Source organism: Strix uralensis, chromosome 11, assembly GCF_047716275.1.
Source record: "Strix uralensis isolate ZFMK-TIS-50842 chromosome 11, bStrUra1, whole genome shotgun sequence".
Classification (NCBI taxonomy): domain Eukaryota; kingdom Metazoa; phylum Chordata; class Aves; order Strigiformes; family Strigidae; genus Strix; species Strix uralensis.
Window position 1 is genome coordinate 23,425,835 of NC_133982.1, and position 16,207 is coordinate 23,442,041.

The following is a 16,207-nucleotide window of genomic DNA, read 5'->3' on the forward strand; positions in this document are numbered from 1 at the left end:
GGTGTTGAAATTGTCTCTGTGGGAAGATGGTTGTGTGGAACAGATGGGCTAGGTGTCTCTGATGGGTTATGCTAACGGTGCTGAGTGCTGGTGTGGTGGGATTTCCAGAGGTGCTGCAGGTCAATCAGGGTGCTGCTGGCCTGAGCTGTGGTGCTGGGCTGAATTCTGTCTGTGTCTGAGGAGAAGGGTGTGCAGTGGTAGGTCTCTGCCCAACTGTCTACAGGCTGGTACAGCTGCTTCTTCCTTTGCGTTTCTGTGTGCCTTTCTCAGTCAGGAAAAGTAGATGGAAATGGTGTCACTGATCTTTTGTGGCTTGTCCTGAAGGCCCTCCAGCCCTGGAGCACAGCAGCGCTCTGTGGGAGGATGGAGCGAAACGTGGCTCTGGCAGGAGCGGGGTCAGCCTCGTGTGACTGCCAGGAGGTGTGCTGGCTGTGCAAGGGGAGCTCTGCTTCTGACCTGCTCAGCAAAGCACCCTGCTCCTGCTCGTGCTGGATAGGTGAGGGTATTAAAACAGCAGGCCTGTGGTAGAAAAGAATTAAATTTTTCTGTAGGATTATAAAATAGAACTGGGCTTGAAGTTAGGGTCACCTCTGGAAAAGTAGTTTATACTGGCTCTGGTAATGTCCTACTGAAATTAACTGACAACAATAGAAATTACTATCCTGTAAGGAACAGAATACAAATCCCAATTTAAGAAAGATACAAGACTTAAAACTAATTCACCAGTCTCTTCAAGAAAAATCAATGCTTCCTTTTATTCACTCCAAGCTTTCCCTGTCCTTGCTAATTTGTGTGCTGCCGCAGACCTCCTCTTTAGGACCAGAGCTAGAGATGATTTGAATGAGCCTGGCGGGTCTAAGCTTCTGCAAGCTCTAGGGAAATACCAATTCCTGTCTAGCTTTGAATTTTTATTTCTAGTTTTAGTAAATTAATGTAACTTTCTATATTCCATCCCTCTTAACATACTGCAGAAGGTTTTTGCTTTAAGGGAGCAATAAACTATGAGCTGGTATGTAGCAAACAGCATCTGTCACAGTGGGGATCCAGCAATTCTTTACTGACAACAGTTTTGTGAAGTTTACTGAATACTTGAGGAAAAACTAGGATGGCTAACGAGAATTTGCAAGGCCGAGTGAATGCAGTCTGCACCCTGCCTTCCTGAGCTTCAGGTGGGGTCCACTTGCAGGCTTGAATACTGGCATCTCTTCTCAGAAGAGTGAAGGCTTGCCACTGTGGCTCTTATTAAGCTTAATCCAGTCTTCTTGACTGCACAACTAGATCAAATAGTTCTTATAGGTCTTGTTTAGGAAGGTGAGCTATATGGTAAAGGTTAAGGACATTATCTGCCCTGAAATTAGCATTTAATAGCTCATGGGACTAGACAAACCATTCTTCACAAAAACCAGACTAGAACCAAGCTAACTTCATTACGAACAGACACGTTGGTATTTTTGTATTTATTAAATTAAAACCACACAAAATATAACTGCACACAAGAACACACATCTGATATTTCAATGCCGTATCTCACAAAGAAAAATCTCTTGCTGTAACTCTTCCCTTTTAATAGCAGAAATCCATTTTGCAAACAGTTGTCTAACCATAAAGGCTTTAACTAATCAAAACAAGCTGAATTCCCCTTTCTAGGAATACATCATAACCACACAGACACACACACAGAGTTCAGAGGCAAGTTCTGCAGCCCTGAAGTAGACAAAACTTCCACAGCAAACTTGCCTGTCTGCAGAATAAGTCAATTTCTGTTATTTTCATAGTTTGTCATTTACAAGCAAACTTATTTAATATTTTTGAATACTTAAAACAAATTTCATTTAACAAGTATTTACAAAATCTTTACTAAAGATCAACATCCTGCATAAAGGTGACCTCAAGGATATATTGTTGCTACCATGCTACAGTTTGCACAGAAGGGGTATAAAGGCCATTGCTAGTTTTGGAAGGCTTAAACCCTTTGTTGATATAGCATAAGGACATTAACCTATGGAAGGCAGAAGAGGTCATAATTTCAGTGCAATTACCCATTCATGACTTGTTTTAAGTACATCAAGACGATGAGTCCAAAAGACTTGGGTTTTGAATTATTGACCATTTAGTTCTTTAAGAACTGATTTCATGGAAAGTTTTCAGGCCACCACATCTGTCTTCTACTGGTGATACGAAGAAGTTGCATAGGGACCTTCCTCATTCTCCTCCTCTCTAAAAAGAAAATGATCATAACCATCAGACCAGGAACATACCATGTTGCAACAGTAATGCAGACAAACAGTTCTCCTAAATGGATCAAAATAGGTAAGACTGGCATTGCCCAACAGGAATACTACTTGCAGTATACTACTGTTCATTACACATCTCTGGAGTTCTCATTATGTTGTTTCAGGAACAGAATGCTGAAAACAACTAAAGCTGTGTAAGCTCAACAGCATCAGAATGTATTTACAGTTTAATGAACTATTCTTGACACTACAGTGCCAAATCAATAAGAAATACTGTAAAGGATAAACAAGCGGAGGGTGTGCTGGAGTTCCAGTACTGTTGCTTTCCACTTCTTTTCTTAAAAAAGCAAGCTCAGTTGTAGGTTTGTTTCAGCCTTTTGAATGTTAGGGGGTACAGATGGACCAAATGAGGCAAGAACAGGAGCAGTCCATCATAGCTGTAGCTGGACCTGTGTCTTGATGCTGCAAGGATATTCTTTGAGTGGGCTCCTTGGGCTCCAGGTATACTTCCTGGTCATCGATCAATATTGAGACTGATCACTTGGATTTTCTGACAAGTTAATAGTTGCCCACAAGTGCTATTGTTAATGCAATGACTGGATAAACCAAAGTAGTGTTGCTATTAAAAAAATCCTCAGGCAGAATCAGTCTGCCTACTGTTTACTTAACAATATTGCCTTTAAAAAAAAAAAAAGTGCTTATGTAAACCTATTGCAGTGCAGCATCCAGTACTAATTCAAGCATGCCAAGTTCTCCAAAGATCATTGTTTTCTACTACTGTAGCTTCAAAATTATGTTCCTGAGAGCCTGTTCTTAAAGCTGCTGCCAATTTTAGTGTTTTGGTGAGAACAAAAAGACTTAACAGTTGCTACACTCTGAGCTGCAAAGGATTTTCAGTTACTTTTAATACTATATACGCCTCCATACAAAGGTACAGTTATTCAAATAGTCCAATAATGGTATAAGGTAAAAACTATATATTTCAACAGTATTCCAAACCCCAATCATGCAGACTTTTCCCTACTAACTTCTAAATGTGATTATTTATCTACAATTTAAATTTCATGTAAGACCCCCAGAATAGAGTCAGAGGAAAGAACCCTACAAGCTGACCAAGCAGCTGAGTAACTTGCACTCATTTTCCCAGCCCTTCCCTGTTCTTGGGCAGTCCAGCAAAATTATCTTCTTAAGCCAAAGACATAATATTTCTTCTGTCTTGAAGCAATCTTGTCAAAAAAGTAAAACCTCCAAAAAAAACAGGTTTTGGATAAAGCTGGTAGTTATTGCAGGGATGTGTGGTTACAGTAGTACAAAAACCAGATTTTTAGCCTTTCTTACACATACTACATCTATTTACATTAGTGATGCTACAGACCCAGTACCAAGCATGATTCTTAAGATACAGATGATCTGTGTATATTTAAGTAGTACCTTTTCTTATATCATCAATTCAGCATTGCAACACTGCCACGGAATACTATAATTTGCAGATGCTGTTCATAATACCTGCCAACAATTCATGTGTAGTTGAATAAGCACTAAAGCACTTTTGATCTATAAATTGTCTCAAGACAATACATCTTAAAACTTTTTTCAGAATTGAAACCTAATCAACATACTAAGCTTTTAAGACTGGGCTGCAGGACTGTAAAATTCAACCTAACTACTTGGCTGAAGCTAAATATTTCAAAAAGTATATTCTGAAGCTCTGATGTATGCCCTTCTGGGGCAATGGGTGCCTAGCCACATCTGCCAGAACAGAGTTGCAAACAGCAATCTCCAGGTAGTTTGAGGATGAAGAACTACTATATTTTCAGAGCTTAGACTGTCCAGGAGGGGAGAAGCTTGCTTCCTATGCTCTACACTGAAAACTACTTTGTACTACTTAGTTTTATGTTTCCCCTTTTAGGAGAATTAAATGTGGCAGAGTTACAACAAAAAGATCTTCCTTCTAATCAGAGGCTGGCAGAACTGGCCTTTCAGTCTTTTTTTTTTTTCTTGAAAGCCTTAATATAGGAATAACATCCATTATGACATGGCAACAGCCAAACACTGCACTGAAATTAGCTGCAGGTGATTATGGTGGATAGTAGGGGTGAATATGGAGAACTGAAGAGTTGAAATAGTGATATTAGCAGGTCTTCAGACATCAAAGTAACAAAACAGCTAGTCTAAGCTGTGGTCTCTACTTCTCTTGTGAAATATGCACTTGGACTATGGGCTTTTACTTGGCAGTTATCAGTAGGGAGCAGAAGACTGGCCCTTGAGTCACAGCCACCTTTGAGGGGTTTCTGTATGTGGTGGGACTTGAGAACCACATAGTAGCTCACTATGCTTGAACCTAAGCAAAGCAGTGACTGGCTGTAATGTGCAAAACAGATTTCTGACCAAGGCTCAGCCGTGCTGTAGCTGGAAGTAAGGGTTGGTAAGAACAGATTCTGACCTTCTGACCAAGGCTGTAGTACTAGGCTATGTGATGAGGTCTACAGAGCATCACTCCAAACCAAGGTAATGGCCAGAAAATATTACTAATGTAGATCTTCAGACTGTACATAGCAAGTACAAGTCTGTTCTGATGGCTTAAAACCAAGTCAAGCTTTGTACGAAATAAAATTACATAGTAATAGCTCTAGCCCATGGCCCACAAGCAACAACATGGTACTGTGTATATGTTTAATGACCAAACAATTTTCTTCACTTTTAAGATGCTTAAAATAGCAAAGTGGTAAATCACTGCAACATCCTCCTTCAGGTGAAGGGAAATGAACAGCAGAGCATTACAGTGCTTCGTAGTGCTGTCTCTTCCTGTTGGCTGTTGCCACTTTGCTCTGCAGGTTACAAGAGCTGAAAGACATCTACTGCAAGCTATTGTATGCATCAGACCACAATAAAAAATGCTAATAAGCACTTCTGTAAGACCAAGCGCGCCTGAGTGTCAACAAGTAAACTCAAATCCAACGCTTGGATGCTTCTAGAATCCATAATTAAACAAGGCAGCAATCTGAGTTTGTGAGTTAATAGCTTTTGAAAGTCTCAAAACAGGATTCTCCACAGGCAGCCTCCTTTACTGAGGTATCTGTTTTCTTAGCTGATAGCCAATGATGGCGAACAATTATTGGGCAAATTAACTCAATTATCAGTTTCGAATGCTTCAACACTCTACTCTTTCCTAGGTTCGGGTCAAGGCAACTGAGCAGATGACAATATATGGTTGTGTTCCAGTGCTGCACACCAGTTAATTATATTGGCTCGTATAAGCAATAGCAATTAGAGTGGCTTTATTCAGTTACAAGGTTTTCAAAATGAGTCACTATAGGCAAATGCAGAAAGATGTGACCTGATCCAGAAGCACAGTATATGGCCCTAGTGTTCTAGCCTACCACAGTACCACCCTAAAATACTAGGGGCTCTGTAAAGACCTGGCATTAGACCTCTGGTGTTCAACTATCTGATACAAAAAGTACTACTAAACTTAACTTCAGTTTGGCATCCTGAAACATGCATAACAGCATTTTGGGCAAGATAAAGCATGACCATATTTTCTCAAACTATTACAAGTTGCTTCTGCGTGTGGATAAAACTAATAATGCATATTCTTCCCTAATATGCAAATACATGAGTTAGCAACATATGCTATAAACAACTATATTAATACTTTTGCATTTCTTTTAGCCTGTTATAAAAATCTTGCTCAAAACAAAACCAGGTCTTATTGCCTTAAGCTGCTCACCTAGAGCTACATCTTGAATATGCCTGATTGGAGAATTCATTAACCAATGATTTCTTGCTCAATGAAACTCTCTAGTAAAAGTAGTATTACATGCAGATCTAGCCATATGCTGACATAAACTCCAACAGTGAAAGGCAGCTGGCACAAACTGTACAAACATTCTATAATCTTTAATGCTCGTCTACCTGCATGGCTATTAAAGTTTAGTATCTAGTCTAAATCTGCGCCCATGTGCTCCTCAATTTTTCTACCTAACAGCAAGAGGCTCTAGCTGGGAAGAAGCTGACTTTAGAGATTAATATACTTTATTCCTTTGAGAGCAAGACTTATGATTAAACAATGTAATTCACCTTAAGCTGTCTTTGTAGCACAAAACAGTTTCTGACTATGAAACTGCCTGTACCGTTTGATCAGAATCAGTGCATGTATGTGCATGCATTTTTGGCAGCTTTAAGGGAGACCAAAGTGTGATTCTCTCCATCTGTCAAATCAGGCTCATGGGTATGGTGAGAAGTTATGACTCTTCAAGTTCCAGAACTGATAGTCTGCTTCTGCTTGCAGTCTTCTTAGTCCCAATGTCTGTTTTGGTGGTAGTAGATGTAACTCTAGGTGTTCCTTTCTTACTCTCAAAAAAGCACTTAAGTACACTGCAGTGTTGGTGCATGTCATTCTAAACAGGCCTTGACAAGCAATCTGAATACCCAGATTAGCTGGAAACAGCACTCTTAATTTCATAAATGGCTTTCACTCTAAGAATTGGAGATTTGCATATTCATGAGGCTGGTTTACTGTCATGATGGCTTTCCAAGGCCTCCTGCTCCAAGCAAGGGACAAGGAATGTATAAGTAGGAGAGAGAACAGGTGCCTCCTGGGGAGCTGCTGGAGCACAGTAATGTTGCCACCTTCCAGCGTGGGCCCAGAAATACCACTGATGGTACACAGCTGAAAAGTACCTCCAGGGCTTTTGGTAATGGTCTCCCTCTACTCCTGCTCTCTGCAAGGAGTAAACATTCACTTTGGTCCTTTGGCACTGCCTGTCAGACTGTACAGGGGTGAACACAGTTGGAGAAAACAAGGCAAGGATGGCTTTTGTGAGCCATGACTGAAAGCCAGAGGTGGTGCGGTGGAAGGTGACATTATGAAGATTTTTATCAGACATCCAGGAAGCTTTTCTCTTCAGAAGCTCTGGGTAACATCCTGCTCAGCAGATAGCCTGCAGCTCTGTACTCCATGCTTCCTGTAGCATCATGACCATTAAAAATCTGTGCTCCGTGTATAATTAACAAAATCTGAACAGGAGGTGGGGAAGTAACTCATCCTTCTGTATCCATTACTCCTTGGGAGGAAACTTGGTACCAGGCCCTTATTTCCCAAACTGTAACTTAAGCAATATAGGACATGGATATTAGTAGTAGCAGTGTACTACTTGTGCAGTGTCACTATATTGGCTCTGCTCATGGTGCAGCAAGGTCTGAGGGAATTTCCTTCTGTAAATTAGCATGTTGTTTTGTTGAGGGGATGTTAAAATAACTGCCTTCCTCTGGCAGGGACTGCGGTTTCCTGTCACCCAGTTTAACGGTTGGGTCAACACCTCTGTGTTAGATATGTATCTAACAGTCAGCTCAAAACAAAATAACTGCAAGTGTGTTAAGAAGATGTGAAAGCGTTCCAGTCTTCCCTGAGACTGTAACTCTAAACCAGTGTCCTTCTGGCAATGGGGAGTTGTATGTGGAGTGCAATAGGTAATGAATTATCTTAAACTGTCTTATGGGGTATTTCTCCAAATGAGGCTTGTCCAATTGCTAAATGCAATATACTGCTCTCCCTCAAATTTTTGCCTATTGAACAAAGTTTTTAAGTTGCTGAAATAATCCCTTAACTTCTTAAAGAAATTATGGGACTCTCTGTTCAATAGATTTTGTCCTGAAAGATTATCATCTTAACATGAAAAATATTTACATGCACTCTAAAAATTAGTATGTGAAGTGAACCAGGATGACAGAAGAAGTTTTGCATTAAATTTGCAAAAGTACATATCTGCAGGCATAACCTGTCTTCAGCTCTCTGGTAAGAGATGCAGTACCAGTCCCCTGGCAGTCGTACCTTTTATTGTCATGAGAAAGGCCACCTCAGCATCACCCCCTGAGGCAATTTCTGCAGAGAATAAACTGGCCAGACAACCAGCCCAAGAGACTGCTTGTGAACAAGCTGAGGAACCTTGTGCCAAGGACATGGGAAAACACTACTGAAGTCTATTCTTGCTCTGAGTCTCTCTGTACTCTCCATGGGATGCCTACATATGTGAGGGGATAACCACTGTGGCAGAGAGGTCAAAAGGTACTGCTTTTTCTATGTAAAGTGTGTGGGAGCTCCCAGCTGTAGAAGAAATACTGAAAAAAAGATAGAAGTCTACATAGGTGGATCCACAAAGGGGGGGACTGCATAGGGAGATAGGACAGCTTAACTGAAACTGCAACATGGAGAATATTTAGACAATTATAAGGCAATTTGGGACAGAAGAAAAATGCAGTCATGCCTCGTCGCACAGCAAATCAGCTTCTGCATCGGCATTGGTTTAGTACTCTACTGAAAACTATGGGTTTGCTTAAATACTTGCCTACTTACACAGCAAGACATCTTGGAGAATACTGGCCTTCTAGCTTTCATGGAACATTACTGCTGTTCTAGAAAGAATGTATTGTAAGGCAGCCTTTATAACTGCCATATCAAGGCATCTGCTAACGGTGTGCTCTGAATCTGGTACATGACTTACTGTTGACAAATTAAAACTACAGATGCTGTCTGAGAACCCACAAAGAGGGTTTGGCTTGGACTAAAAAGCCTTCAGGATGAGATAAAGATGCTTAATACTAAAAGCGGCATTTACCTGACATTGTCATCTTTTAGTTTTCTGGCTGCTTGTTTGGACAACTTAATCTGCAAGTCCAACCTTTGTAGGAAATCTTTGGCAGATAGTTCTTCTGGTGCAGTGGGCTGATTGTCAGGCTCTTGAGGACTGGGAGAAGAACTACTTTCTTCCTGAACTGTCACTAGTCCTTCATCACAAGAAGGGGAGCTGTCAACAGTTTCATTCTCAGGAGACTCCAGTGAATTAAGTCCATTGAACAGTAATGGTTTGTCTGATATAACAGGAATATTCAGGGTTTTCCTCAGAAATATACAGTCATTAGTGAACAGTTTATTTGCCCTCTTTATTTGTTCCATCTGAAAAAGATAGGAAAAATGTAAGTTATTAGGTTTTGGCAAAGTATAAGGTACTACCTTTCTCCAGTAATACAGTAACCCTTAGTTACAATAAATCTATACTTTCTTTGCAGCACCAATGACTTCAGGAAAGGATTTTTTTTGCATTCAAAGTGATTTCAGAGTGTATGTTCTGTCTTAGCCTTGCTAACTCAAAACCTTCTTCCTTTCGTGTAGACTTGGCTTCAAAATATTGGTCTTTCTAAAATCTTGCACTACCTAAAGATGCTTTTCTTGAACAGTCTTCCAATCTCTATACAGGCTTACATGAACAACTTTCAAAGAATAAAAATTCTATTTCAAAAGTGCTGGTGATTTGGATTTCTGTTAGAGTAAGGCTCAGAACTGCTAGCACCTGTGTAGGTGAACTCTCTAGTAAAAAGCATGCATAATACAAACAAGGGGTGATAAAGTTACCTTGAGCATTCTAGGACATGCTAGTTATGAACAGTGAGCACCACAAGTCTTGGAAGAGCAGTGTATGCCTCATCTATAGTATTTTCCCCCTAGCTGATATGACAAATTCAGACTTCAGATGAAGTCCTGATTTTCAGTGAGATGTCAGGTAATGAAAAGAATGGGGAAATCAAACACTTTGTAATGCAGCTGCATAGACTAGTGGCTGCATTTGTCTGGTAAACCAAATCTCCACCATGATCAACAGCAACCTCATGTACGTAATAATGCATTGTAACAGCCACCACAACTGTTAAATACTTTTAATGCAACTCTTACCTGAAGTGCTACTTACAACCTACTCATCAGTCCAGACAATCTCATGACAGAAGCAAGATGACCCCATCTTAGTATACTAATGCATAAAGCCCCACTTGTTCTGTGAAGCTATTAGAAATTCCACTGCTTTACAGGCAAAGAAAAGCTCCCAGTAAATATTTATACTATCTCCCTACTAAGAGTATTGTTTAAGTTATTACTGATCAAAATTTCACTTCCAAGTCAGTAACAGTTAAACTAGTTTCCTATTTCTCAATTGCAAGCTTTAAAAAAAGCACAAAATCCATAACTATGATTATGTGACTTTTAGTTATAATGTGACCTCATGATTTCATTAGGAAAAGTCCTAAGTGAAAGAAAGATAGATGACCATTCTGGTCCCCTGCTGATTGCAATAAGCAATAATCACTACGGTACTGCAATGATACATGCACTTTACAAAAAACCTGCTTGAAAACAAGTATAAAGAGAACTGAAAATACCTCTTGCCTGCATCAGAAGTGTTATTCATTTTTATTAAACTAAATGGAGCTAAACTGAGTAAGAATAAAGACTGTAAGTCTTGTAATAATAGGAGTCTTACCGCTAGTAGAATCACCCAGAAAAAGCTGAATGCTCTAAGCACTAGCCACTCACTACTTCAAAGCCTGAAGTATCTTCAGTTCAGCGCTCGGATAATGAAAAAATTGCTCTACCATCTTATGCCTGTCAGTCTTAAACCCTTTAAAACTTTGCTCTGATGCTACTTGGAGCTCTTCCCAATTGCAAAAGAAAAGATCATTGTTAACGGATAATAACTGGATTAACATGCCTGGGCATTTCTTACACTTAACACACTAGCAGGGGAAACTGTCTAAACCCAAGGGAAAACAGTAGAGATATTAGTCTTTCTTTTCTGTGCAGATGTCAGACTGTGTGACCATGTGCAGAACCAGAATAAACTTCTGCACTGTGTGGTAAGAGTATCTGCTGTGGTGCCACTATAGATCTGGTGTCATGTATGGATGCATTTGCTTGGGTCCTGGAAGCCTGATGAAACCTTTCTCCATAAAAATAAATAGGAGATTCTGTCTAAAAAGGCTAGGTGTCTGGGAGAGTGAGAGTAGTGAAAATGGTGCAGTAAAGCTCAGCAGTAAGTTATTTCTATCCATTAAATACACAAAAATGGTATTTTCTACTTAAAGACAACCCCAACTTGTTGCTGCAGATAGCTAAGATGATGGAATGACTGGATTTAATAATCACTTTCAAAAGCTGAATAACTAATATCCAGTGTCAGATAGTAAGCTACTACTTCAAGTAAAAGAAGCTCATTACTCTTCCAGTTCTTGAAGCCTGGAAACTATTTTTAGTGAGCCTTACGCAGTATATGGTGCATCTCTAAGTTCTCTCCCAAGCTGAGCACCATCTGAAGGGCATGAAGGAAGTTTCACCTGACTTAGTAATGAGACCTGTGTCGGCCATCAGATGTTAGTTGAAATGTCAACTGTCAAAATGTCTAAAAGTTGTCTATCTTGATGGCTATCAAAAAATGTTTAAAATGCTAGCTGGAGCTTTTCTCTAAAAATACAATACAAAAGCTGAAAACTGAGATCTCTACTACAGGGGAGTTGGAAGGTGATGTTTCAACAGCTGATAAATAATGCACTGTACTGCTGTTCTCTACCCTACTTCACTGTAACTCTACCTCTGGTTATTTTTTCCTAAAATACCTTTTAAATACCATCTTGTGGCATTTGGAAGACTGCACCTCTGCACTGAGTAACAATGAAATGGGAAACACTTGGCTCTAAAAAAGAACATCTCTCAGCCTTGAGCAGGTTACTTGATATGTGTAACATATGCTGCTTCCTCTAAAACTCAGTATGACTCCATACATTCATAGGTGTATGGAGAGCAGGATTTAACACTAGTTTTTGTAGTGCTAGGAAAACAGAACTAATTTCTGTTAGCTACAGACCTATAATAGTGACAGCATGTGCTAAAAGCCTTTGCTCTTAATACTTCAACTGAAGCTGCACTAATGCATCAAAACCACTTCTACTGACGATGAACAAATAGTTCTCTTCCTTCTCCCCTCAAAAGGGATGGCATACCTTTGATGGAAAACAGCACTCCAACTGAGCCACAAATATGATACTGAACATCAATTCCCAGTGTTCATCTACCCGTGTTTAAAGGAAGATCTAATGAACACAAGCCATACAAGATTAATAAACAGTACGTGGGGGAGAGGGGTGAAGGGCAGAGGACGAGGCCAAATAAAGCACATTGATCTCCCTCTCTCTTCCCCCCCCACTCCCCAGTATTTTCATCCATCTTAAACTGCCTAGCTATGTCATGCCAAGGCAGGCACTGGACAGGATGTCTCTTGCTGCAAAGTAACTCCCAGTGAGGAAAACCACTGGGGTAAACTTCTAAAAACAGTAATACTGGAGGCAATGGCAGCCAAAGATAATTCTGATGTTCCCATTAGAGCAACTCTCACTTCTTAGCCAAGTATACAGGAAGCAAATGTAATGACTCTTTAGAGGAAGTCAGTCCTTGTCATTGTGTGAACATGTAAGATTATTCATTTTGCTAAAAGCAAACATGTTTGCATACATTCCTACCCTGGGCTGAAACCCATTAAAGCAGAAACACAATGGCTGATTTCAGCTAACTTGTCATTGCTCTTAGGTTAAACTGACATGAAATGTCCCTTTCTCAACTGAAGTCTATAATGATGCAGCCCTGGTTTCTTAAGCAGAATACTAGCAACATTAAATCAAATAACAAAACAGATGTTTAAGAAATTCAGCATTTATACTTTAAATGCATCATTAGTGCAGCAAAAGCTTATTAAACTCACACTGTGAACAAAGTTTATGGTTCATAAGTTAAACCTATTTTTTCAGACTGTACAGGTTTGATCCACAACATCACTTTAGCTGAAAGGCAGTTGTAAAGTGTTTATAAATGCCTTTTTTCTAGAAAACTATTTTAGTAATCTGTTCAGATTTTTCACTTAATGCAGCAAGCAAATACAGTTCTGAATGAAGAACAACATAGCTAAATCATTCAGAGACTTTGACATCACTTTCCATAATTGATAAAAATAAAAATTCAAACAAATTCACTGAGCTGCTAGGTCACTTTGCCCCTACTGTAGTGAGCAAAACTATGTTTTAATGTGGACCAATGTAAATCCAAAATGCCATTAGTCCCGTTGTCAACAAGACTTGGTAAAAGTGGCTTAATCTTTCCTAAGGCATGAGGAACAGACTTTTAACCCTTCTCACAGCAAAGGCTGAATGCTGCTGAAGTTGGTGGAAGGCTTTACTAGATCTTTTGGAACCAGAGAAAGAAAGGAAACGGATTCCTGTCAGAACTATGAATTGGGGACTGCATTGTAACTCTTCTAGAAAGAGCCCAACTGGAAGGTGTTCTCTGCAGCTGATGTGAAAGTGATGCTGTGTACTAGCACCATGCTGCTGGCTATGCTCACCAGCTGCTTGGCCCCAAGCCATTTGACATGTTGGGATTACTGAAGCTGCATATAGATATATCGCTTGGCAGCTTGCTGTACCCCAAATAAGCTGGAATGAAGGTGGGGTAGGTGAGCTCTGTCTTGTGGGGAATGGCAGTGTGTTAGGGCCTGCTGGCCGCCACTGTTGGGCCCTGCATGTCTTAGGCTGGCATAAGCCTTTCAAGATTTTCCACAGAAGTCAACTTTCCTCTCCATAGGGAGAGCAGAAAAGCAGCAACACTTCCCAGTTACAAATCATCTCTAGGCTGGTAAGTAGATGACAATGGAAGAATTTTTAGCCATGAAGCTACTGGAAAAAATTCTTTCTTCTTGTCATAGCCTATGTGTCAATCTCAAACCAGTGATTCAAGATAAGTTTAATTACATTGCTTTTTTCATCTAAAGTGAGTGTGGTGGTGAATTGTCATATGAGCACAGGCTTACTTGGGGGGAGCAAGTACATCTCCCTTCTTAGAGGCCACCGGCCAGTCCTGCCAACCCAGCAGTAGTCAGGTTCAAGCCCGTGCTGCACAAGGCCATGTGTCCTGTCTCGGGCAGTGCGAACTTCAGCCATTTACCATCAGAACCGGGCGCTGACCCCTCCGAGCATAAGATTCAGCATTTCAAACACCAAAACTAAACCCACCCTGTCCGCGGTAAGAACTGAATTTTCTGCCCGCTATGGGTAGGCAGTGCCCTGTGGAACAACTTCATACTGTCATCTCTCGGCCGTTCTCCACTTCCAGTGCCTCTTGCCCCTGGCTCCGTTACTTTCCGAGCCTAACAACGGGAGCCAATCGCGGCCACCGGCCCCGCAGCCCGCGGGGCTGAGCCCCTTCCCCGGCTCGCCCCGCCGCCTTGCTGGCTCCCCGGGTCGGCAGGCCGCGGCGGCGGCGCTCGCCTTACCGTGACGCCGTACTTGAGGGCGATGCCCTGCAGCGTGTCCCCGGCGCTGAGCCGGTGCTCCACGTAGCGCTCGGCCAGCGGCGCCGCCACGCTCGCCGTGCTGCCGTACGAGCGGGCCTTGGTACGGGCCAGCCGCTGCGACAGCTCTGCCTCCGACTCCGGCCCGCCCGGCGGCTCCTCCCGCAGCGACTCGGCCATGCTCCCGCCGCGCCTCAGCGACCGCGGCTCCCCGCCGGCTCCGCTGCCGCACCCCCGGGCATGGCGCGCCGCCCCCGCCCCCTCAGGCGCCGCCCGTCCGCCCGGTGGCGGCAGCGGCGGAGGCCCCGGCTCGGCTCGCGGCGGACCCGCCGCGCATGCGCCGCCACCGGCAGCAGAAAGGCCGCGTGCGCGGGGGCAGCGCGCGTGCGCACTGGCGGCCCGACGCCGCGGCTGCGCAGTGGTGGGCCCGCGCGCCTGAGGGGGCGGGGCCGGGCGGACGCCTTTGGCGAGTGGGCGAGCGGACAAAGGGCTCGTGTTTTCTAGAAAAAAATCACCGGGCGGAGCCGTTCTCGCTTTCCACGCGCCGTGACGTGGCCTCTCGCTGCTCTGCAGAGGCCGCCCCCGGCGCGGCGGTGCGCCTGCGGCCCGAGGAGCACGGAGAGCGGGGAGACCGGCAAGGCGGCGGAGTCCCTTGCCAAGGGAAGGGCTTGAGTCCCAAAGTCTTCACTGCTCTAGTAGAAACTTGTGATTGCTCTTTTAGCAGTTAGGAAGGAGCAAGCGCAGAGCGCTGTTGAGACTTCAACCCATTTGTCAGCTGGAGTCTCGGTAGCGCAGTTTGTCACTGAGACTGGGAAGCAAAGAGTGTAAAAAGCAATGACTTATGGCATAAGGGCACGGATATAAAAGTGTAGTGATTATGCCAAATTTATTAGAACAGTAAGAAGCAGGAAAGATAGAGATCTCGAGGTGCTGGAGCGAGTGCAGAGGAGGGCAACGAGGCTGGGGAAGGGCCTGGAGAAAAAATCCTGTGAGGAGCGATTGAAGGAGCTGGGACTGTTCAGTGTGAGGAGGAGAAGGTGAGGGGAGACCTCATCACTCTACAGCTCCCTGAAGGGACATTGTAGAGAGGTTGGTGCTGGTCTCTTCTCACAGGGGATTAGTGACAGAACAAGAAGGAATGGCTTTAAACTGCAACAGGGGATGTTTAGACTGGACATGAGGAAAAAATTTTCCCAGAAAGAGTGATCAGAGAGTGGAATAGGCTGCCCAGGGAGGTGATGGAGTCGCCATCCCTGGGTGTGTTTAAGGGTCGTTTGGATGAGATGTTGGGGGATATGGTGTAGGGGAGAACTTTGTAGAGTAGGGCTGGTGGTTGGACTCGATGATCCCGAGGGTCTTTTCCAACCTGAATGATTCTGTGATTCTATGAAAACTCATTTAAGAAAAAACAAAAAGTAGATTTCCTGACTAATAACTTACGTCTTGGAATATCCATGTTATTTTAAAATAAATGTAATAATTGTCAAGTGAGTGCTTCTTGCCAAGAGACCTGTGTATAGGCTTTCTTTGAAAGCTGAACCATTATTACTGAACTGGAGCTTTTTAAGAAAAACTGTGGTACGTGTAGATGGTGCACATGAATGCATTCTCTACAGGCACAGTATGCACCAAAATACCAAGAAGTGCCCAAGGCAGCCTGCTCTGGGTGACTGTGCTTGAGCAGGGGTATTGGACAAGATGCCCACCAAAGGTCGCTTCCAACCTCAACCACGCTGGGGTTCTGGGAAGCGGTGTATGCGTAACAAACTTCTGGTGTGGTATGACCTTTATTCTGGGAAGTCCTAGAAAGAC

At 42.6% G+C, this 16,207-nt stretch overlaps 1 protein-coding gene across 1 annotated transcript; it reads right to left on the minus strand.

Moving 5' to 3' along the window:
• Positions 1–1,442: 1,442 nt before the first annotated feature.
• On the minus strand, positions 1,443–14,720 carry LYSMD2 (LysM domain containing 2). Its single transcript, XM_074880947.1, has 3 exons — positions 14,378–14,720; positions 8,852–9,189; positions 1,443–2,217 (listed from the first exon to the last, which is right to left on the minus strand). Exons 1-3 carry the CDS (start codon positions 14,573–14,575, stop codon positions 2,166–2,168), a joined length of 588 nt encoding a protein of 195 aa, XP_074737048.1. The 5' UTR covers positions 14,576–14,720; the 3' UTR covers positions 1,443–2,165.
• Between the last annotated feature and the right edge of the window lie 1,487 nt (positions 14,721–16,207).

What these genes read in the sequence shown, in the direction of transcription:
- LYSMD2 (XM_074880947.1), bottom strand. Translation starts at nt 14,575, where the DNA reads ATGGCCGAGTCGCTGCGGGAGGAGCCGCCGGGCGGGCCGGAGTCGGAG. An exon ending in CCCTCAAGTACGGCGTCACG is followed by an intron (nt 9,190 to 14,377) that starts GTAAGGCGAGCG and finishes TATCTTTTTCAG; the next exon opens with ATGGAACAAATAAAGAGGGC. An exon ending in CTAAAAGATGACAATGTCAG is followed by an intron (nt 2,218 to 8,851) that starts GTAAATGCCGCT and finishes TTTTCTTTTTAG; the next exon opens with AGAGGAGGAGAATGAGGAAG.